This window comes from Columba livia, chromosome 1 (genome assembly GCF_036013475.1).
Source record: "Columba livia isolate bColLiv1 breed racing homer chromosome 1, bColLiv1.pat.W.v2, whole genome shotgun sequence".
NCBI classification, from domain to species: Eukaryota; Metazoa; Chordata; class Aves; order Columbiformes; family Columbidae; genus Columba; species Columba livia.
The window spans coordinates 201,859,494-201,882,966 of record NC_088602.1 but is presented as its reverse complement, the minus strand read 5'-3'; the positions used below and the strand labels follow the sequence as shown (position 1 = coordinate 201,882,966).

The window sequence follows — 23,473 nt, the reverse complement described above, 5'->3', positions numbered from 1 at the left end:
AACATGACCTTCTTCAAGGTAACTAAAGGTAGATTTTGTGAGAGTTGCTTTAAGCTTTGAATTTAAGTATCTCACTCCCAGTTGTGCCTTGATTTCAATAGCTGGGGGTACCTGAATGCTGCAAAGAGCAATGACCCATCAACTAACAATTCACTAAATGGGTGTGAAGGCTCTGCAACCTGTGGCTGCAGCAGCTCAAGTCTGGAATAGCTGAATTCATGTAGTACTATATCAAAACCAACCATCTTTGCTGAATGGACATAGCACTACATGAATGAAGTTCTGCTGCTTGAACACCTGGGTCATTTACATCAAGACAGATGGTGGTGAGATTCATTTGCCTAGAAATGGCAGGCATCTAGTGCCATTTTAGACTCTCAGATGTCCCACACATTTTCCTGATGAAGGTGCTGTATTCTTTTTGCCTGCCCTATCCTAATAAAACAGATATCCTACAATGTCCAGGAATCCTACTGCCTTTCAAAGAAACTACATCGTATTAGTACATTTGTGTTTCAGTTACAAAATTTCTCCTCATGTTTCACTGCTTGGTGTTTTCCAGTCATTCCAGATGTCAGGTTTGCTTCTGTGCTTGTCTCTACACCTACAGCACCTACACCTACAGCAAAAATATGCCTGTATGGCTTTGCTGGAGGTAGTCCTAGAAATATCTCTTTTTTACAAGTTTCATCTTGAAAAATGTTTTATATTCTCAACTTTCATTTAAGACAATGAGAGTTGTAAGTGTACCTGGCAGGACAGAGTCTTAAATGAGTAGTTAGCAGTGTACAAGATCAGGTAGAGGACTGTTTGTTGTGCCTTGTGTTCTCATTGAGATCATGTGAGTGATATCTCTGATCTATGTAAAGAAATACTGTCTCATTTGTGAAAAATTTGCCTTCAGGACAACATAGAGATAAATCAGGGAAAGATACCACAGTATCCTTTTGTGCCTTGCATGTAACTATAATTTAAAATGCAATTTTTTTAACTCCAAGACTGACTCAAATATAAAACATATTGGATGTTCTGTATTTTTGCAAATAAAGAGTGGCTTTATTTAGGACCAAAAGAATATTTCTAGTTCTGCTTTCATTCCGTTTTTAATCTGAACACAATCAAGTAATTTCTTCTGAAATAGCAGTCTAAGGCATTTTCTTGACAAGAAGCTTGCTTTGAAAGCACCATTTCCACATTGCTATGTGTTATAGTTGTGTGCTGAATGTATCACTGTCAAATAATGGGTATATGTTCACTGGTCAGTATGCAAAGCTTAGACAAATGGCTCTTGTTCTGGTCATCATGATGCTCCTCTCAGTGACTTAGTTTTCCCATTGTTAAATGAGGCAAATCATACCGAGGTACAAAGTGTTTTGACCTCTACAGAGAAAAAAAGAAAATTATGGAAAGCCTAGATAATAACATTATTCTCCACAGCTAGTTAATCAATAGGTTCTTTATGAATATAGCTCAGGAAAAAAATCGGTTGTGAGACTGAATTTCTAGTATAACTTCTTTAATAGAAATTTTATCATCTAGAGAAACAGCTTCCAGAGACTAGCTGCTCTCAGCTTCTGTTGATTTGAATCAAACCAAGTCAAAACTGGAACAAAACACATTTATCCTATTATTACATTTCCTTGTCATCACACAAACAATATAAATAATAATTTAAAATGAAATTGTGGCAATTTGTTGGATTAAATTAATATCCTCATTGAATGCTAAATTTCTTACCTTCTCTCAAAATATTTTTTGTGTTTTCTATACTTTAGGATATAAATAGGGTATCTCATGAGGAAAATTGCTCATGCTAAATCTTTTTGTGGATGTAGCAGACTTGTGCAAGGACCTTCTCTGGCATGTAGGACCAGTCCCCTTGCAGAAGATGAGCCGTGGCCTCTAGGTGGCTGACAAGGTGCTGCATGGATGAACTAACATAGCTGCTGGTGTGGCACAAAAGCTGGAGCCTCCACCCCAAACTGGATGAGGGCATATTTGTCGTCTTTGCTAGCTCTTGGAGAACCCCACTTCTCCCAACATCAGATGCTGGCCACATCCACACAATTGGAAAAGTTATGTTTAGTGATAGTTGTGAGGATAAGCTAAAAGGAATTTAATAGCTTTTACCAAGTGTGATTTTTATTTCTTCAAAATGAAAAAAATCACCACAATATAGACATAGAAACATAGTTGTTGTCCCCCCGTCCCAGCTCCGCTGTTTTGGAGGCAGTCCTAAGGTACTCTCTGTAATGACTTCTTTTGATTCTTCCTGACAGCAAAATGATTTTCAGCCTCTCAGGCCTGCTGCAAGCCAGGCTGCACTCTGCACCATCTGCTCGAGAGTGCAGAAAGACCCCTGTGCTTGACTCTTCCTTGCTTCCTGAGGCTTGATTCCAAGTTTCTGCAACATTACCCAGGATGAATTTCTCTTTCTCTGTGGAAATGACTTTAGCCTGGATCATGTGCAGCTAAGCCTCACTTTCCTTATCTAGTCACTGTATTTCTTGACAAAATCGGTAATCACTTGGAAAATTGTGAATATGCATTTTAGAGACTTCATGCTGTTCTAAGTGAATTTAGAGGCAATATTTTCAGTGAACTGAGTGGAGAGAGTGCTGGGCTTAAAACAAGCAACCCCAGCCCCCTCAAAATTCAAAACCAGAACAGTGTAGTATGTACAGTAAAAACCTGCAGTTTGACATGCCTAAGGGAAAGACAAGGAGAAAACTTGCAGGAATTTTTTCAATTTCCAACAGTTCATTCTTTTTTTTTTTTTTTTTTTTCTATTTGCACTTAATGTTATAAGCAGTGTTTTCTCCTTTTCAGAAAATGTTAAAGAGAAAACCTATTTCCCCCCTCCCCAAATATTGGGCACAAAGATTATTGTATAAAGATTCACACACAAAACTCCTGGAAAGCTGGCTTATTTTGAAAATTGTTCCCAGGTGTTTCATATCTCTTTTTTACCCAAAAAATATATGATTAGCATTTTAATGTCCCACAACTTGTTGTCTAGTTCCGTAGGAGGATATGAAAATGAAGCCATGAAAGCTAAGCTGTTTGGTATTTATCATGCACACTCTGATTGTGTTTCAGAGCTCTGGGATTTAAACAGGACGTCAGTCTTTCATAGCCCATTTGGATATCTTGGTCTTCATATTATGCTGCTGGATGAGTATCAAGAGCGACTGTTCATTGGAGGAAGAGACCTCTTGTATTCCCTCAGTTTGGATCGAATCAGCGACAACTATCGAGAGGTGGAGTAAAAAGCCATATGTATTAGTCAGTCTGTGTCATAACGTGTAGCACAGAATATCAGTTTGCATGACAGGAAATGAGATAATTGAGTTTTTGTAGATGTTTTGTGCATGAATTTTAAGGTCACGTTTGCATTTAAGAAAAATATGCTAATTACCATTTTTTTCCCAGTAGTAACCTGTAAGGGTCACTCTAGAAAGACAAATCTGGGGGACATATGTTTTTCACTGTTTTTTAGAATGTTTACAGATCTTGAGACCTTCTCACATTTAGTGCATATTTGATTTCTGTATTTCCATGATATTATAAAGGAATAATTTCTCCCTGGTATTTATGGGGGACTTTGTCACAGAAACAGAAAAAAAAATTAAAAAAATATAAAGATTTTAGCACATAATTGGTAAGAAGTACTCAATAGCAGCATAATCCATGCAGCTAATTTTTAGCCCTCTTTAGAAACTGGATGTTGCATTGACTTTGAGCCAGAGATGCTATTAAGTAGTGACTGAAATTACCATTTGAAGTCTACTCAGTGGTTTGTGGGAGAAAGGTGGTTTAAGTCATAATCCTACCAGAGAGCTTGGAATGTCATAGAAACCACAACTGATTGGCAAACTGGCAACTGAAGCGGAGAGGCTGGAGTTTGAGCTGGTGTGAGATTTGGCTTCCTTACTTACTTCTGCCCTTGGCAGCTGGGATTGGAAGCATGTGGTGGCAAAGGAAGCTGATAGGAGCATTGTTCCTACCTCAACCATCTTGACTGTGGCTAAATGATGTCTTGAAATATTCCAGTGTTTTCCTTATCTACTTTTTGAAAATTCCCCAAGGTATTTTAATACATTCTAATTAATTCTCAAATTAATAAATAAATGAAAAAGTGAGTAAATAAAGCCACTCTGGAGAAATATATTTTTTTGTTGATTTCTATACTGCACTGACCACTGATGTTTTAAATTCTTTTTTTAATCTGCTCCCTTGTTTTAAGTGAATACCACTATTCTCATGCCTACACTCAGGAAAACTTTACCATAAGCAACCTTTCTTATCTCAAAGTGCAATTAGCATGTTCCTCTGCTGTGAACAGATATGTTATGCTTTGTCCTTTTTATAAACATTTTTGGAAAGACAATTCTAGATATGGGGAAATGGATATACTCAGGGAGGCCATATGAGAATTTATCTACATTAAAAATATATATATAATTTTTTAACTCCTCAGAGAGCAATGTTATGTACTGAGTTTGCTCCTCCACAGTGAGACATGAGTTAACTCCTTTTCTATTTGATAAAAATTATTAATATCCTGTGACAAGACAGTAGAGCTCAGGGATATGAAAACATTCAGGAAGCAGGTTTTTTCTATAAAATGAGCTTTTTTCCTCCTCTCTTCTTCCCCATTTGGCAGTAAATCTGTGTGAGGAAAGATGACAGGGTAGACCACTTTATGTTTCTGTCCAACCACCATTGTTCCATCAGGGCACATTCTTGAAGGTCGTTGCTCTCCTTGTTTTTAGATGGAAGAGCAGTCATTTCCTCTGAAACCATACTCTCTGTCTTGAGACCTGTGTACAGAGTATGACAAATTAATGGAAGCTCTTCTTTCCCACTTGCCTACTTTTATGATGTGCAAAAGATGAGAAACTGGAATAAATGGGGCTTGACCTAGCATGTTTAGAAACATGACCTCACTGTGACTTAGCTCCCTTGAATGCAACCGTGATGATCCTTTTCTCTTTTCCTAGTGTTAGTGCTGATCTCATTCAGTGACAACCAGGGAAAACATGATTGTCTTACAGCACTACCAGCAAAAGTGTGCAATGAAAGATTTCTTTTGTATGGAAGCTTAATTACTGAGATACATTGAGGGAAGTTCCTGGAATTTAGAGACTGGTTTATTCATTATTACCAAAGTTCTTCATTAAGCTGCCTTTGACTGCGTATTGATTAGCCTTTGACCTTTTCATTCAGACTGAAGAATTTAGATAAATTAAACTAAACCAGTTATAATGCAAGAGTGGAGGCAAGTTCCTGAGTTTTATTCTCTCTCTGGTAATCAGTATGAGTCACTAGCTGCAAAAGAAATGTTTCATAAAGTTGGTAGGTTTGGGGCAGATTTGCATAGATCTTTTTCAGCCTCTGTGTTCTAGAAAACAGTTTATGTGTTTTAATTCATTGCCATCCTCTTTTCCATGCTTTGGAATATGAATATGCTCTCTAAAAACCAAAGTAAAACCCATTTCCAATCAGAGATGTATGTCTTCTGCTGTAAAATGACATAGTAATTCGGTTATAACAAGTATATTAGAAGACCCCTAAAGAAAAACAACAACATGCTGAATGGATATAAAATGCTTTTGCACTGAGACGTATTGACTGCCAAAGTAATCCAGCATTTCCAAAAAAATTCAACTTGTGATGCATATGAGGTATGCATCCTGTAAATTTCCATTTAATAGACTACATCTTTTCTTAAGGTTCAGTTCACTTAATCTTTCAAATAGAAAGCAACACTCTGTGGGTAGATTATAGCTTTTTTCACCTAAGCTATTATCTATTTGTGCATATATCTACCAATGTCACACTAAGCATATATTATCCTGACCACCTTTCATATTCAGTAAAGAAAGGATACACACAAGACAGGAAAAATCTTTTGGGGAAGAAAACTACTGATGTCATTCTTGCATTGGTCAGGGAGTCCAAAAATTTGGGTTGAGCTTGCAACTGTGGCATAGACCCTCCATGTCTTCTTTGACAGAGTCTCACTGCTCCATTAGTCAAATTATATTTCATGTGCCTACTTTGCAATTTTTTTTTGGTACTCTTTATGTCACTCCTTTCATATAACATACACAAAAATTTTCTTGCTTAGAGTATTTAACATAGATTACCATAAGGTTTTGAAACAAAGTTGCTCATGTGCCTTGGTTTCTACAAGAAGAATGCCCTAACACTATCAACAGCAAGAATGAGGGAGAATATAAAATGTGGATATCAATATTTACAGAGCATTAAAACACAGAAGCACTTGAAACCTTGTGTAAAGGTGAAGCTTCGGAGGTACACTCCATGTGACCTTTGCTTTCCCTAAGATCTCATTCCTTTTGACACCATCTTCAGAATCAAACTTTGTATTAATACATATTTGGGATTTGATCCAAAGTCTTTAAGGTTTGTAATGATATAACACACTGAGAGAGAACTTTCATTGATATCTGGTGCCAAATTTGTTTTAAAAAGCATTTCAGTTTGTTGTAATTGTTGCCAGAGCAGATCTTTGTTGACAGCAAACTTGAATCTATGCCGGTAGTTCATCACCACTGGTCTAACAGCTCATAAAGAAGGATGACCTTTGTTTCTACTTTTCTTCTCTTGTCCACAAACTCCTTATAGATACTTTTTCTTCCTAGCTGCTTCTTCAAAGGGCTTATGAAGGTCTTTCTCTTCAGCGAAGCCTTTCTACTTCTGTAAATAGGCTTGTGCAGGTAGATTTCAATCTGCTGTTTCTGATCTAGTATGAGATAGCTCCAGATTAGGATTTACACCTCTGTTGCAATAAAATACAGAGCCCTCATAATATATCCTGCCTCTAGTGAAGCTAACTCTATCTCCACTCCAGAATTGGCTCAACACAAGTCTGCAAGAAAAGGGTTTGCTTAAGTCTCCTTTGAGTACTGTGGATATATTCGAACTGAAACAAGAAGCACACGGTTTAGCAGAGAGTTCGATTATCCATGGGAATTACCTTCCAAGAGACAAGGTGGCTATGTATTTGTTAATAACATACGTATAATAACTAATCATAATCAGATACTTCACAGAATTTGTGCTTCAGCCCAACACAAGTTATGTGTTAATTAAGCACTCTTTATTGACTTAAACAGGGTTGGGATAGTTGAATGGCTTAATTGTTCTTGTCATATACTTGAGTTCAGACTAGCTCACACAGTAGTCTATTTTGGCCTGAAGTGCTATAAAGTTCATAAAATTTCCTGAAATTAGTTTTCATTAGACATGCCATCTTGTTTTTTGAGGCTAGTGACTGAATAAGGAAGCTGTTTGGAGACACTAATTAGCATTCCATCTCCAATTAAAGTTTTCCCCCTATCTGAATTTGCTCAGTAGCTGTTGTCTGTACTGTCTTATAATTCATTTTTTCCCATGAGAAGTATATTTAAAAGTAGTTTTCCCCTGTCATTTAAAGACAGTGTTAAATTTACATCATCCAGCTCTCAAGGATGATAGCATGATAATGCAAGATGAGAAAATATCACTAAACAAACAATTTAAACATTTACTTCACAGTAATCTGCAGGAGTGAAAAGGTTTGAAAAATTATGTCCAAGCTAATAATTATGTCAAACCTGCAGCCCAGTGAAATGTATGTTAGGGTGGCTATTCCAGTCTAGGTGTGCAGAAAAAATTCCCAACAATAGTTATTGACAGTTTGCTATAAGATTGAATTGCTGGCAAAGAATCAATTCAAAGTTAAAGCTGGTAGTTGTCATAACTCTAAAGCATAAACATCAGGAAAAATAATATGTGGCAGGCTAAAGGCTACCACCACAGCTGATTAATATCTGGATTTCCATGCAGTGCAAACACAACCTATGTTGTGTTAGTTAAGTAAAACAGCAATAATTACACAAATATAATTAAGTACAGTAAGCACACCTTATTAAAGTATCACTGCCATGAGCCACTTACTATGGCTTTCTTTGAAAATAATCATAACAGACCAAGGAGCTTTTCCTCAGCTGTTTTAACTGTGCTAAAAAATCCTCATGATGAGCTCAAGATTAAAAAACAATAAAATATTTCTTTATGTTCTGCAGAACATTTTATTTACTACAGACATTTTTGACTACTGTTTAGAGGATATGCCATATGATATGCAATATGATGGGATAGGATAGGATAGCAAAATCTGATATGCAGATTTTTTTAGTCTAAAATATTTTTGAGGAAATTAAAATCTTAATGCTAATTTATTTTGAGACTTATAAGCTTTTAAGAGTTATGAGCCTCAAAAAATAATTTCTGGATAGAAAAGCTTCTTCAAAAGACTCATGCATTACTAAAGTCGGAATTCAGGCCTATCTACTTCAGGCAGCTGTCATGGACTTGCCTTAGAGGCGAGCAGTTTGCTGTGAGAATCTAAGATAGATTCCTACCTCTCTACACAGCCTGAGGAAAAGATACAGAGATGTCTGCCTTTCTTTCTCCTCTATTAGGCATCTTTTTCTAAAATAAGCTATTATAAGTATACCAATAGAGAAGATGCATATAGGTGAACAAACACAGAACCAGGACTTCATTTGGAGAAGGATTTGTTCAGGAGTCACTTTGGAAAGCAAATACCTAAGAGCAGTGGTAGGTATGGGGACAGAGGGTAGCTCCTGTTACACATTAGCCTTTTGATTACAGAAGCTCACTCAGGGAACAAAGCCTTCCATCTCATCTGCGAGAGGTTTGTGCACACATCCCCTGCTTCTCATTAGTTCATGGAACAGATCCTTCTCAAAGATGCATCAAAACATATAGAAGATGGGGATATGATTAGAGACAGACTTCACCAAATCACATCTGACTAAATTAGGGGCCTTCTACAATGGGGTGACTGCATCAGTGGGCAAGGGAAGAGCTATGGATGTAATCTACCTAGACTTCTGTAAGGCCTTTGATATGGTCCTCCACAACATTCTTACCTCTAAATTAGAGAGGTATGGATTTGATGGATGGTAAGGAATTGGCTGATTCTCTGTGTTGAAAGAGTTGCAGTCAGTGGCTCAATATCCAAGTAGAAACCAGTAATGAGTTGTGCCCCTCAAAAGGTCAGGCTGCATAGGGCTTAGAGCAACCTGATCTAGTGAAAGATGACCCTGCCTGTGGAAGGGTATTAGACCAGATGATCTTTAAAGGTCCCTCCCAATCAAAACTATCCTGTGACTCTTCGATTCATTCTATAATTCTGTGCTAAGGACCAAATTCTTGTTGTTTATACTGCAGCTTCTATTTGATACTCCAAAGTGGGGACACTGAGTTACATCTTTGGCTTTTTTCTTTTAATTCTGTGTATGTATTTAATTTGGTATGTCTTAAGTGGAAAATGGGCATATAAAATATTTTCAATAGCACTGGGACTAAGTAACCAAATACACCTACACACAGTGTATTTAGTATTAGGTTACAGAGCCAAGTGTTTTATTCCCTCTGTGGTTTCTCTGTTCCTAACAGCTGCCTACACCTGAAATGGGCAAACCCCCCATTTTAGCCTACCTACATTTCTTTGGGAAGTGGAAGCTGTGGCTTCAAACTTTTAGGCTCAGGAGATCCTAGATTTCACATCTGCCAACTTCTAGGCTTTTACATTGAGGATAGGCTTTTGCCTATTCAATCCTTGACCAGTGAGAAAAGTAAATGACTGTGGACCCTGGGTTTTGCACTGAATGAACCAGGAGTGGTCTGAGCAGGGCAACTGGATGAGTGCCCGCATAGGAATTCAGCAGAGTTCAGGTACCTCCCCGGACCACACAGAGACTAGGTGAGAGTTACTTCTGATCATACAGAGGTGACTATAAGATCACCTCACTTAAAACAAATATTCTGTTTAAAATATGTTCCTTGCAAGATTTAGATGGTGTCTAAACATAGGTGATCTGATTTGGGCACTGAGACCTAAACACTGACAGTCTGTTGAAGCTGACAAGACTAACATGTAGAAGATCTCTTGCTTTTAAGCACCAAGCCTCCAGAATTTATAATGTATCCACTCTTCCCTTGAAATTTACTTTTCTTATAATTTATCCCAGATATTATTATGTTAGACTTATTTCAAGAAAACTACGTTAATTCAAGTGAAAAAAAAAAAAAAAAAAAAAAAAGAGAGAGAGAGAGAGAAAGAGAAAAGCAGAAGAATAACTTAATTTTAAAATATTCTCCAGATAGAATAATTTGTAATTGGACTATTGACAGAAATTTCTTAATGATGACATCAATTTTTTTGATACTTAATTGGTTTCAGCCAAATTTGATATCACCAAAGTGAATATGTTTTTGTTTTCACTTCTTAAAGTTCCAAGAAATGAAGCAATCATTCCAGTCTGCTCAGTCATTGATTAACACTGTTTTCATCCCAAAAAAATCGTGCATCTGGAAAGAAGCACAAATTTTATACAGTAAGTAGCTGAAAAAAAGCTCGCTTGTGTAATTTGGCTTCACTTCCACTAACTGACTGTGAAGAGCTGGTGCTACTCCTATGAGGTTAATTGCTGACCCGCATTAACTTTACTGTAAACCATTTTCTTTACTAAGTGTCACTTAAGGCAGAAAATCAGTTGTTCAAAATTAATATCCTATGTTGAAAGTCACTGTTAAATTAGCAGAGTTGTTTCTACTGAATTTATATAAAATGTTCCACACATTAACTTCCTTTAAATTCGGTTGACTAGTATTCAGTTTTCTGAGTTACTCTAAGCAAAAAAGTTATGTTTCAACAAAAATATTTCTTACCTTATTGTAAGCTTTTATAGATGTTTAAATATAAAATTGGAATTTTGTACTTGAAAACTGTTCACATGGTAACAGGAAGTTGATTAAACTTTATAACATACAATAAAAAGTGTAGATACTGCTCTTGTCAAGCCTCATCTGGAGTACTGTGTCTAGTTCTGGTCCCCACAGTTCAACAAAGACATGGAAAAACTGGAGAGGGCTCGAAGAAGGGTCACAAACATGCCCAAAGGGCTGAAGAACCTGCTCTACAAGGAAAGACTGAAGGAGTTACATCTTTTCTCCCTGAGAAAGCTCAGGGGCAACTCATCAAAGTATTCCAGTACATAAAGGGCTACAAAGTTGCAAAGAGGACAGAGGCTGTCTCTTCACAAAGAACCACAGGGAGAAGAGAAGGGACAATGGGTACAAGCTGCACCAGGAAATAATAATCTTTTACAGTGAAAACAATTAATCACTGAAACAACTTCCCCAGGGACATGTTGGAATCTCTATACCTGGAGGATTTAAAGATGTGAGAAAACAGGACGCTGTATGATCTCATCTAATCTTCCTTTCCTATAAAAGGTTGGGCAGGATGGTGTTTTGAGAACCCATCAAACCTGGGCTGTTCTATAGATCTATAATTATTTTCTACAAGTCTTTTACATGAAAAGTAGTGGAAAAGCTGGACTGACATGATCAGACTGTCAACGGAATGATTTTCGACGTTTGGTTTTATTTTTTTTTTTCCTCAGATCCATTGGCCTAGTACACCTCTGCAGGCAGAAGAATGTATAATTAAAGGAAGAGATGCTGTAAGTATCATTAATTACAAATCAAATTTACTTTAATTATACCAGTGGCTGGCCCAAAACAAGGATTCAGGCATCCCTAAACTTCAGAGAGATCAAAGCACTGATATAATTCTAAGTGTTGCAGCTTAAAAATGTGTAACTATTGTGAACAAAATAAATTATTAGTTTAATTAGTTTAATTTTCAAACGAGCTCATAAACAGCCAATGAACACTTTTGATCATGTGAACTTTCTCCTTATTCTTTTTCTGGTGATATCAAAGAAGGTACCTTAAAAATTCTCCTTTCCTATTTCTGTTTCCCTTTCTTTTCATACAGGTAGGATACATACTCCTTTCAAACTTTTGCACATTCTAACTTGTATTTAAAGTTCACATTCTCTAGAAAACTTTCCAAAAGGCAGTTAAATTATTAGTAGTTATAAATTCTACACCAGATTGTTTTGTCCTATAGGTTTTTGTCATTTATTAGTAAAAATATTTGATTTTCATGAGATCCAGAACTATTCTGCTCTTGTGATCCAGTGCTTTGACCATAATCAGTTCCCAAGGAAAGACCTGAAAGCTCACTGACATACAGCAGCTGATATTATTGGCACCACAGGATAAAAGTTCTTCTGGATGGGGGAGCTCTTTTTAGTTTTGCTGTGCACCAAGCTCATTATCTGCACCTCATAAACACACAGCAAGTACAACACCTAATAAATCCCACAGCTGAGATAGCTCTCACTGTACCAAAGGATTTGAAAATGATGATAGTTTTACAGCAACGGGAACATAGACAGGGAAAGGGACATGCACATTTTTCCCACAAATGCAGCAAACAGGCAACCTTGATGATAACCACAACATGTTCCCGGTGAAGATTAGGAAGCTATAAAGATTCCTGTTGAAGTACAAGCATGAGAACTGTCCATGTCAAGGGAATCAGTGAACCAGATTGGAAAATAACACCTTTTTTTAAAAAAAGAAAAAAAAAAAAAAGAGATACTTTAGTTGCTTTAGTTGTTACATGCACCTGTCCTAGAACTGATACATTTTGAGGTATCTTAAAAGTTCATTGCATTTTTCTGAATGCTTTTGTACCCTTGAGATTTTAGGTGGCTTTCATTGTAAACGGTGCTTATTTAATTTATCCGAACTTCATGGTCGTATTAAGTGAATCCAAAACCTAAATTATTTGAGCTTTATGTAACACTAACTCTCAGCATAGGCTGTTATTAGAGTTAAAGCTCTGTCATCATTCCTTCATCAGTACATGATGGGATTTATTTTCTGACACTTCGACAATACTCTTTGTGTTAAATAAATACAGAAATAGGTACTGTTGTTCCAATGGAATGTAAAGGAATCTACCTCAAACTCATGAGATTCCCCAAAATCCAAACTTTTTGCAATTCAGTCTGTTATTATAAGTCTTCCAACTTGCATTGTAATGAGTGATCATTTAAAGAACTTCATATGTTTCCCACATGTCTCTGTACTATGAAAGTTAGGTGTCTCTATTTTTTAAAAGAGAAACACTTAAAAAGTTGTTAAAGTTGTAAAACCTGCAAATATGGCAATACCAAACAGTACCAAATAATATTCTGATCCTCACGTGATACCTGATGATGTATTGGACTACATAAATGGCTAAGATTAATTAATTCCAGGGAAACCATAATAATTTTCATTTACATGCTCAGTATTCAGTAAGCTACATTGTTCAGCCTGAAAGGAATCTAAATTGGAATCAAAACTTTTCCTATTACTTTCCTTTTCACCTTCATTTTTTGCAGCCATAAACCAATTTTGGCTTAATGTTTTAACACAATGTTTTAAAAGCAACCCTTTGCCATTTCTGTGTTCTGAATGCTATTTTTTTCACAATGTAAAGTCCTAGAAAAGAAATACTCATCTGTGCTCTTTCAAACCTTTTTGCTTATTTCCATACTGTTTTTTCTTTGCTTTCCTTTGCAAAAGATCTGTTACTCAGTGCACAATTAATATTTAGTAGAACTTAGGATGTTGTAAAATCTCAGTGTTGAGGTACTTCATGTGTTCTCTGCTACATCTTTCTATATAACAGAACAGGCCACTTTTACAAGTTCTTACAGCCTTTCATAGTTATCAGTTCATCTTTCAGCAGTAAAATTTCGGGTATCGTAGTCATAAACACAGTTGCAGAGAGCTTGTAACAGACCTAACAGGACAGTTGGAAAAGCCTTGCGTTAATACATCATCTTAACCTCAGACCATGCTTTTCTGATCCAAATCAAGACAAGGAATAAAATCCTTCTGCTCTCATCCAGTGTGCCAGTAAACACACCTGTTGGCCTCTGGTGTGAGAGCTTTTGATCCTTTCAATTATTTTATCAGAATTGGAAAACATTCAGATATGGAAATCAAATTCTGTAGTGATGACTAACTCCTTCACATCGAGAAGTTTCAGATGAATAAAATTCCACAGATCTATTAATATGACTAGAGAGCCTCCTAAAGACAGCCGCAACATTTAATTATTTCATATAGTAGAAAGAAAACTTATTTTAATGTTCCCTTGTCTGACACATAGCTTCCTCGTTATGTGTACAGGATATTATTAGTGGGGCCAGCAGGAATGCCTAGCTGCCTAACACTTCCCAGAATAGCACCTTTTTTCATTTGTTTATATATGATAAACGTCTAGCCATTGGAATGACTTTTTCTATATTTGGTATCTGCCTTATCCTGTTTGGTTTTTTTTGTTTTGTTTTGTTTTTTTGTTTGTTTGTTTGTTTGTTTTTTTCTGCAGAAAATTTCAGGCATCTCTATTAAGGTGCACAGAAGAAAAAATATGTACTTTTTGCCCGTTTAAAAAAGTCCTAAGATCTCTCTTCCTCCACAGTGCTTTTGAGACAAAGATCAAGACCTGAAGAGATATGTGGGAAAAAAATGAAAACTGTAAAGACCAGACCACCACTGAGATAGAACAGAGGGGATAAGTCAGGAAGGTCATACATGGAGGGGAGGGAGAAGGAGGGACAGCATCAGTGCCCAGTGAAGCATCTATTTAAAAACTGCAAAGCATCATAAATTCATGTGTATTTCCATTCTACTGCCACCAGCTAACAAATGTTTGTGAAAGCACATAGAAAGTGAGTGCCTCTGTCTTTTAGTGCTGATGCATGTATAATGAATCACATCTTACTAATCACAAATCATTGTCCCCTCATTTTATTTCACAATTTGAGTAACTGTGGATTTATTTCAGTGAGTCTAAAATTTTGTCCAGGTGAGAGACCATGTAGATACCACCTCTTTTTTTAAGTTCCTGTTTTAAAAAAGGAATACATTAGTTAAGAATTAAGAAATTCCAAAAGCAAGATATTTCAAGGTTGATATGTCCTTTGCAAATATATAATATTTAATTACACAATGGGTTACATGTCAGTGTAGGTTACCTGCTTCTTTCAATTAGCATGCTATCTCTTCAAGGTGAATGATTATGGAGCGTCATGTAGAAAAGGAGAATTTTTCCTTATGATCCTTACGTATTTCTTGTAGCATTTGTAAGACTTAGACTGAATGATGCAAGGGTTTGAAGAAAGAAGAAAGATGGTTTCTTAGTTTTGAGCCCAATGTGGATTTGCGAGAGCTGAATTCTGCTTGTGGCCTTGCCGCAGACTCATCTTCTGTGGCGTTAAGTTCTTGCAGACAGTGAATAAGACCCAGGATTTTTCTTGTATAAATATACCAGTCTGAAAACGAGAGTAGTCAACAGCAAAGAACAGAAAATTTTTCAGATTGGAAATTCCTCCACTCTGTTTTACACATTCATTTTAGGATAGAATTAATTGCCTTTTGGAGATATATGACCTTCTTCATTGATTGCTGAAAAAGCCTAGGAGAATAGCATAAATTACATGTATAAATTTTAGAATAGCTAAAGTTAGTTAACATTAATCCCATTATCATTGTCTTCTTAAACTTGATGTGACTGTCTTAAAATCCAGAGTCTGAGCTGCAAAACTGTTGAGCAATTAATGGAAATCACAGTATCACAGTATCACAGTATGTTTGGGATTGGAAGGGACCTCAAAAGATCATCTAGTCCAATCCCCCTGCTGGAGCAGGAACGCCTAGGTGAGGTTGCACAGGAACATGTCCAGGCGGGTTTTGAATGTCTCCAGAGAAGGAGACTCCACAACCTCCCTGGGCAGCCTGTTTCAGTGCTCTGTCACCCTCACTGAGAAGAAGTTTCTTCTCAAATTTAAGCGGAACCTCTTGTGTTCCAGCTTGATCCCATTACCCCTTGTCCTATCATTGTTGGCCACCGAGAAGAGCCTGGCTCCTTCCTCATGGCACTCACCCTTTATATATTTATAAACATTAATGAGGTCCCCCCTTAGTCTCCTTTTCTCCAAACTAAAGAGACCCAGCTCCCTCAGCCTTTCTTCATAAGGGAGGTGCTCCACTCCCTTAATCATCTTCGTTGCCCTATGCTGGATCCTCTCCAGCAGTTCCCTGTCCTTCTGGAACTGAGGGGCCCAGAACTGGACACAATATTCCAGATGTGGTCTCACCAGGGTGGAGTAGAGGGGAAGGAGGACCTCTCTCGACCTACTAACCACCCCCCTTCTAATACACCCCAGGATGCCATTGGCCTTCCTGGCCACAAGGGCACAGTGCTGGCTCATGGTCATCCTGTTGTCCACCAGGACCCCCAGGTCCCTTTCCCCTACACTGCTCTCTAATATGTAATTTCCCAGCCTATACTGGAACCTGGGGTTGTTCCTGCCCAGATGCAGGACTCTACACTTTCCCTTGTTAAATTTCATTAGGTTATTCCCCGCCCAACTCTCCAGCCTGTCCAGGTCCCGCTGGATGGCAGCACAGCCTTCTGGCATGTCAGCCACCCCTCCCAGCTTAGTGTCATCAGCAAACTTGCTGATAGTACACTCTATTCCCTCGTCCAAATCGTTAATGAATATATTGAATAATATTGGCCCCAGTACTGACCCCTGAGGCAGTCCACTAGATACTGGCCTCCAACTAGACTCCGCACCATTGACTACCACTCTCTGGCTTCTCTCCTTAAGCCACTTTGCAACCCACCTCACTACTCTATTGTCTAGACCACACCTCCTCAACTTAGCTGTGAGGATGCTGTGGGAGACTGTGTCAAAGGCTTTACTGAAGTCAAGGTAGACCACATCCACTGCTCTGCCATCATCCATCCACCTTGTTACATTCTCATAAAAGGCTATGAGGTTGGTCAAGCATGACTTACCCTTGGTAAAGCCATGCTGACTGCCCCTAATAACCCTCTTATCCTTGATGTGCCTTGAGATGGCACCAAGGATAAGCTGTTCCATTACTTTCGCAGGGACAGAGGTGAGGCTGACCGGTCTATAATTACCCGGGTCCTCCTTCTTGCCCTTTTTGAAGACTGGAGTGACATTTGCTTTCCTCCAATCCTCGGGCACCTCCCCCGTTTCCCAAGACTTGGCAAAGATGATGGAGAGCTGTCTAGCAATGACTTCAGCCAGCTCCCTCAGCACCAGCGGATGCATCCCATCTGGACCCATGGATTTATGGATGTCCAGACTATTTAATTGCTCCCTAACCCAGTCCTCATAGACTAAAACAAACTCCTCCATTGACCTGGCTTCATCTGGGGTCTCAGGGGTACAGGGCTCCCCAGGACAACCTCCAGCAGAGTAGACAGAGACAAAGAAGGCATTCAGTAATTCTGCCTTCTCTGTATCTTCTGCCACCAGGGCACCCACCCCATTCATCAGTGGGCCTACATTGCCTCTGGTATTAGTTTTATCTGCTACGTATTTGAAAAAGTTCTTTTTGCTGTCCTTGACCCCTCTCACCAGCTGTAATTCTAAGGAGGCCTTGGCTATCCTAGCTGCCTTCCTACATTCTCTAACAGCAGCCTTATATTCTTCCCAAGTGGCCAGCCCCTGCTTCCATGACCTGTAAACTCTCCTCTTCTGCTTGAGCATACCCAACAGATCCCTATTCAACCACACAGGCCTTCTGGCTCCCTTCCTTGACTTCCTTCGTGTGGGGATGCTCTGATCCTGAGCGTGGAAGAAGCAATCTCTGAATGCAATCCAGCTATCTTGGGCCCCTTTTCCTTCAAGCAGTCTTGCCCATGGGATTTCCCCCAGCAATTGCTTGAAAAGGCCAAAGTTAGCCCTGCTAAAGTCCAGGGTTGCAATTCTACTTGCTATTCTGTTCCTGCCACCCAAGATGCTGAACTCCACCATCTCGTGGTCACTGCAACCCAGGCAGCCCTCAACCTTTACTGCTTCGACCAGACCCTCCTTGTTAGTGAGGATGAGATCCAGCAGTGCACCTCTCCTAGTCGGCTCCTCCACCATCTGCATGAGGAAGTTATCATCAATGCACTGGAGGAACCTCCTGGACTGTGGCTGGCTGGCTGAATGGTCTTTCCAGCAAACATCAGGGAAGTTAAAATCCCCCACAACAACCAGGGCCTGTGACTGTGAGGCCACCCTCAACTGCCCATAGAAGGCCTCATCAACTTCCTCAGCCTGATCTGGTGGCCTGTAACAGATGCCCACAACAGTGTCACCCCTGCCAGCCTGCCCCTTGATCCTGACCCATACACTCTCAACTCGCTCCTCATCCACTCCTGGGCAGAATTTAGTACATTGTAGTTGTTCTCTCACATAGAGAGCAACTCCATCACCACGCCTGGCTGGCCTGTCTTTCCTGAAAAGGGCATAGCCATCCATGACCACATTCCAGTCATGTGAACTGTCCCACCATGTTTCCGTAATTGCCACCAGATCATAATCTCCCGACCGAACACAGGATTCTAACTCCTCCTGCTTATTCCCCATGCTGCGCGCATATGAATGAACATAATTTTTACTCCAAACATAGAAATTATTGCAAAATGTTAAACAGCCTGTAAAAACAAGTCTCTAGAGTTCCACAATCAATGGATACTTTTATCTCACTGTCACCATTTCTAGTTTAGCACAGGAAGGATAATGACCCCACATCTCAAAGGGATGCTTGAAAATTGTTAATTTTAATATTTATGAAGCTGCAAATGCACTAATGAGTCCCAAAGTATTGCCCTGAGGGAAATGAATATTTTCTTCTTCAAAGGAGGGTTTCAAAAGTGGGAACAGATAAAGCATGAGACTATACAATATAGAATAATATTGATTAGTGACTAATGACACAATAAATTATTGATGCAGGGGCCTTATGAAAAAAATGTAGTAGAAAAAGTGTTATTTTTCTTTAGATAAATTTTATTAAACTTGAGAGAAGCCATTTGCTGACTATTCATATCTCATGCTCTGAGTCTAATGACTAGTCCATCTAATAATATTTAGTAAAACAAGTATTTAGATTTGCAGAATATCTCTGAGACTAAAGAAGGACAAAAGTGTGGTTTCTAACTTAATAAATTTTTGTCCTTCTTTGACTGAATAACCTACTTGGTTAAGCACCTGAAATAAATTCTGATAAAAGAGTGCTCTAAACCTGTTTGGGTTTTGTGTTTGTTTGGTTGTTTTTGTTGTTTGTCTGTTTTGGTTTGTTGTTGTTATTGTTTTGTGGGTTTTTTTGTTCTTTTGGGGTTTTTTTTGTTGTTGTTATTGTTGAGTTTGTATCCTTGCTTTTGTTTGTTTGTTTGTTTTCACGTCAGAAGTGTCCCTCTATGAATTTGGCAGCACTGAGCTACTAGCATGAAATGGGAGAACGAAGATGTTGTATTTAACAGAATAGAGTTTCAATATGCAGAGTATCACCTAAGGGCACCTAAGATATTAAAACAAATACACAAACAAGAAAACAAACAACTTTTTTTAAAAAAATGCTAATATTTTCCTGTGCTTTTTGTTGTGTTTGTTTGGGTTTTTTTGTAAACTAGGATGAATGTGCAAATTACATACGTGTACTTCACCGATACAATAGAACACATCTGCTGGCTTGTGGAACAGGAGCTTTTGATCCGCTCTGTACTTTTATTAGAGCTGGACATCCATCAGAGGTAAGAAATTCATTTTACAGTAGTGACTCTTTTGGTCTGTATTCCAGCAAAGCTTCTATGGCTGAAAACAAATATTTAAATTCAAGTGTTCAGAGTTCTCACACAAACCATACAAGAGATATTTTCCCCCATGAAATGTAATGCTGGTCTAAAATTCAGTTTGTGACTAGAAGAACTCAATAATGATTGAAGTTATATTTTGGAGAATTATGCAAAGAACTCAAAGTTATTTTAATTGCAAAATTTTATTACTAGATAAGCTGAAATAGCAATTCTTGCCAAAAAAGTATTAAATATTTCAGAGTTTTTAGCTAAATCTGGTTGGTTGGGGATATTTGTTTGTTTGTTTCTTTTTTTTGATTTTCTTTGGTGTGTTTTTATTTTTTTTTTTTATGAAGTCATATCCCATATAACAAAATTATAGGATCATTTTGGTTGGATAGATTGGAAAAACTCTCCTTTATCCTAGAAAATTGAAGATAATTTTTAAATTATATTTGAATTGTGTTGTTTGTTTGTTCATTTTTTCTAAGTTATTCCACATCAGAATTACTCAGTTTCTCAATTTACAAATACTGTTTCCCCTGTTTTCATTTCTCACAAATTTCAGCTTAAGCTTTCCAAACCAACTTTGTTTTATTCTTTCCCTTACATCACTTAAATTGTTGTACTCTAAATTTAACTGACAGTTTTTGTACCTAATGAGTTAAAGAAGCTACAATTCAGGCTTGTCCCATACCTACAGTATTATTAATATTTATTGGTCTTTTAGTGAGAACAATAGGAAAAGAGAGGACAGGGGCTGGAGCTGATTTAAAATAAGCACTTGGCTGGAAGAACTGAATCTTAATTGCAGATAGAAAGTTATTTAAAGTGTACTTCTGTAAGTCAATTGAGGTATTTACTTTAGTAAATTTTTTTGAATAAGTTTTTCTAAGTAAAGATGCAAACCTTTGAGAAACCATACTAGAACCAGAAATGAGCTTCCAAGGATCCAATCCAGGCTGTGCATCTCCAACTGATGGCAAAATTAGAAGCGTGTGAGAAGTTAAGACTCCATTGCAGCACTTACACTTGAAGTTATTTAGAATTGCAAAAATAAAAAAGATTGAGAAAGGAACTGAATAACAAGCAGTTTAATAATAAGGCAACTTTGCATGTCTTCTTTGCTACTCTCATGAACCTCCTGTTATGCTTCCTGGCACAGTTTAAAGGAAGCAATGTCTGTATATTTAGGAACGCTATTTAAGAAAGCACAAGCAACAGGCTGATAAAAATAGAAACCAAACAAACAAAACATAAGAAACAAGACTTATATGTAAAAATGTGTGGCCTATGATGCTCCCCTTATGTATCACTGTCTTTCCCTTCTTTTTGTTTATTATTCTCCCTTGTCTAACTGAAGTTCTGAAACTTTACCCACACAGAAGTCATGGGAAAATTACCATTTTTCTATCTGTGTAGACCATCAGGAAATATATTTGCTACACTTATAAGTAGCTATATTAGTTTCTGTTATCTGAAAAGCTGACCATCAGGATTAAAAAAGACAGGTGCCGAGTTTATGGTAGGTTAAAAATAACACATGGTATGTGATTGAATGGGCAAATTGTAATCTTGCTTTCTTTCACTGATAAGGACATCATGTAGCTGCAAGAAGTAAAGGGACAAGATCCTTCCTCAGAAAACTGCAGTTTGGTCTCTGTTTGCCAGAGTATCTTAACCAAATGAGTTCTAATTACTGTCCCCCACTTATTCCACCTCAGCTCTCTGGCCTCTTTCTTACTGTCTGACTGTTGTTGAAAGTAGAATAACAAATGGAACAAGCTTAAAGATATAATTATATTATTTTATTTCTAAACAGGACCCAAGGACATTTATTAAAAAACAAACAAACAAAAACTAGTAAAACTCAGACTTTTAATTTGAAGGGTAAATGCTGGTTTATAATATGCAGTTACATGCAGTTAAATGTAGTTCATAATATGCAAGTGGCTCAAAGTAGCAATTTTCAGATATTGTTGACATTTTTTATTAAATATATTGAACTTACAAATAGAAGTAAAATCTGACTTTGACCTGCAAAGCATGATGCTTCTGAACAGAGTCTCTTTAAGTAGCACAAGGTGTATTTGAGGCTTATATAAATTTAAACAATGAAACTTTGCAGACACCTATGTATCTAAATACCCAGCCAACGTAGCATATGAAGCTAGATTCACTCTTCCATGTGGAACTATGAATTAGCTGTATCAACACAGAGGAAGTACTTGCTCTATGTTTAGGAACCTTAACCATAAGTTTCAGTAGTACTTCCTCAATTGATGGCAAAGGGAAGGTGTGACCCTCTGACTACAAACTGCACGGTTCTTAAATTCAAACTGTATGTAAATTCAAATTAGAGATACAGGCATTTAAGAGCATGGTAGAATAGTGGGACTCTAATTTTCTACAACCTTATTTCTTGCTATTTACTGAGCAGGACAAAAAGAAACAATCTGTTGAAATAAAAAAAATGTGTTGAGGCTCTTGTTCGTGGTGTTCAGGAAAATGTATTTCATTGTTGTCTTGCAACACACATTGCAAATGAATTGCCATTTAGTAAGAAAAGAAAGCATTAACACTTTTCTTTTAAACAGTGAGAGTATCTCAAAATCATTATCATAATCATACTGGATGGCATCTTGATCTGGTATTTATTATGTTTTTTTGAGGTGCAATCCAGATTAAGAAAAGGAGCATTCTACCTCCTGCATTCTTATGTAACTACAAATTCAAACTTTCTTATCAAAAACAGGTTGAGCTCTCTTGCACAACACTGAGCTCTTGTCAACAAGAAGAGAAGCCAAAAGAAGATTTTTTGTCTCCAAAAATAGGCAGAATTTGATTTCCTCATTGGCAGATCATTAATCTTTGGAACTTAATGAAAATCAGAACTTCCAAGTTTCTCAAAAACTACAGTTAAAATGTTCATTCCCTCAACCAGTCTCTAACTTACTATGTAGTAATTGAAATGTGGATTGAAACATTTCACAATCAAATTTTACTATTACACATTATATATGTTTAAATGCTTCTTTCATGTTTTTCATGGGTTATAGAAACTTCATGATACTATGTATTTTGTCTTAATATAAATAATTATGTAATTGATCATACAAAACATCAAACAATAAATCTTGGATTTGTTAACTTCTACCTCAAACTTGTACCACCAGAGTCTAACCATATATGGTTTTGTAAATCAAATTATTTACAAATCTTATGATAAGCTATATGTCCATTTGAAAGATGCTATACTGCAGTCATTCTATTGTAATATTGTTTTAATTGATATTGCTTTGGAGTTCAAGGCTGTAAAGCTCTTGTCAGATACTACCTTTCTAAAAATGTACAGTTATAGTCACTGACAGCAACATGCAGCTTTTTATCTTTTTCTGGCTTTCTAATTACTTTGATGATTGTTGCTTTCCCAAATGTAAACATTTCAGCAAATTAACCAACGTTTTTGGGTGTTTAGAAATAAATTACAAATTGGGAATAATCAGAGTGCTCATTTTGCAGACAGAACAACTCTTGGTGTTTGCAAAAGAACATATTACAAAATCTTGTCCAAAATAACCTAAGTGAGTTAATTGCCAACCAGTGAGTTCATTGTCACTGACTTCACGAATTACTTCTAAATGTCAAAAATCCATGCTGGTCAGAAAAATTTTGGTTCCTCTGGTTTCTGTTTGTCTATCATCCAAAAATGAAGGAGGGTTCATTTCATTAAAATCAACAGGTTTTTTTTTCTGAAGTAAGAATCAGAGGCCCTTCAGACCAGATTTCCCATGATGAATGGAATATGCATACTTTTCGAGTGCTCTATAAGAAAAAAAATCTGTGATAAAT

The 23,473-nt window shown here is 37.3% G+C and overlaps 1 protein-coding gene across 1 annotated transcript in view; it reads left to right on the top strand.

Annotated features, from left to right (window-relative positions):
* The window catches only part of SEMA3E (semaphorin 3E), a 145,726-nt gene that overhangs the window by 70,372 nt on the left and 51,881 nt on the right, over positions 1–23,473 (top strand). The window contains exons 2-4 of the mRNA XM_005512065.3: positions 3,100–3,260; positions 11,511–11,570; positions 19,460–19,579. Coding sequence (XP_005512122.1) covers positions 3,100–3,260; positions 11,511–11,570; positions 19,460–19,579 — 341 coding nt within the window. The remainder of the gene's footprint in view (positions 1–3,099; positions 3,261–11,510; positions 11,571–19,459; positions 19,580–23,473) is intronic.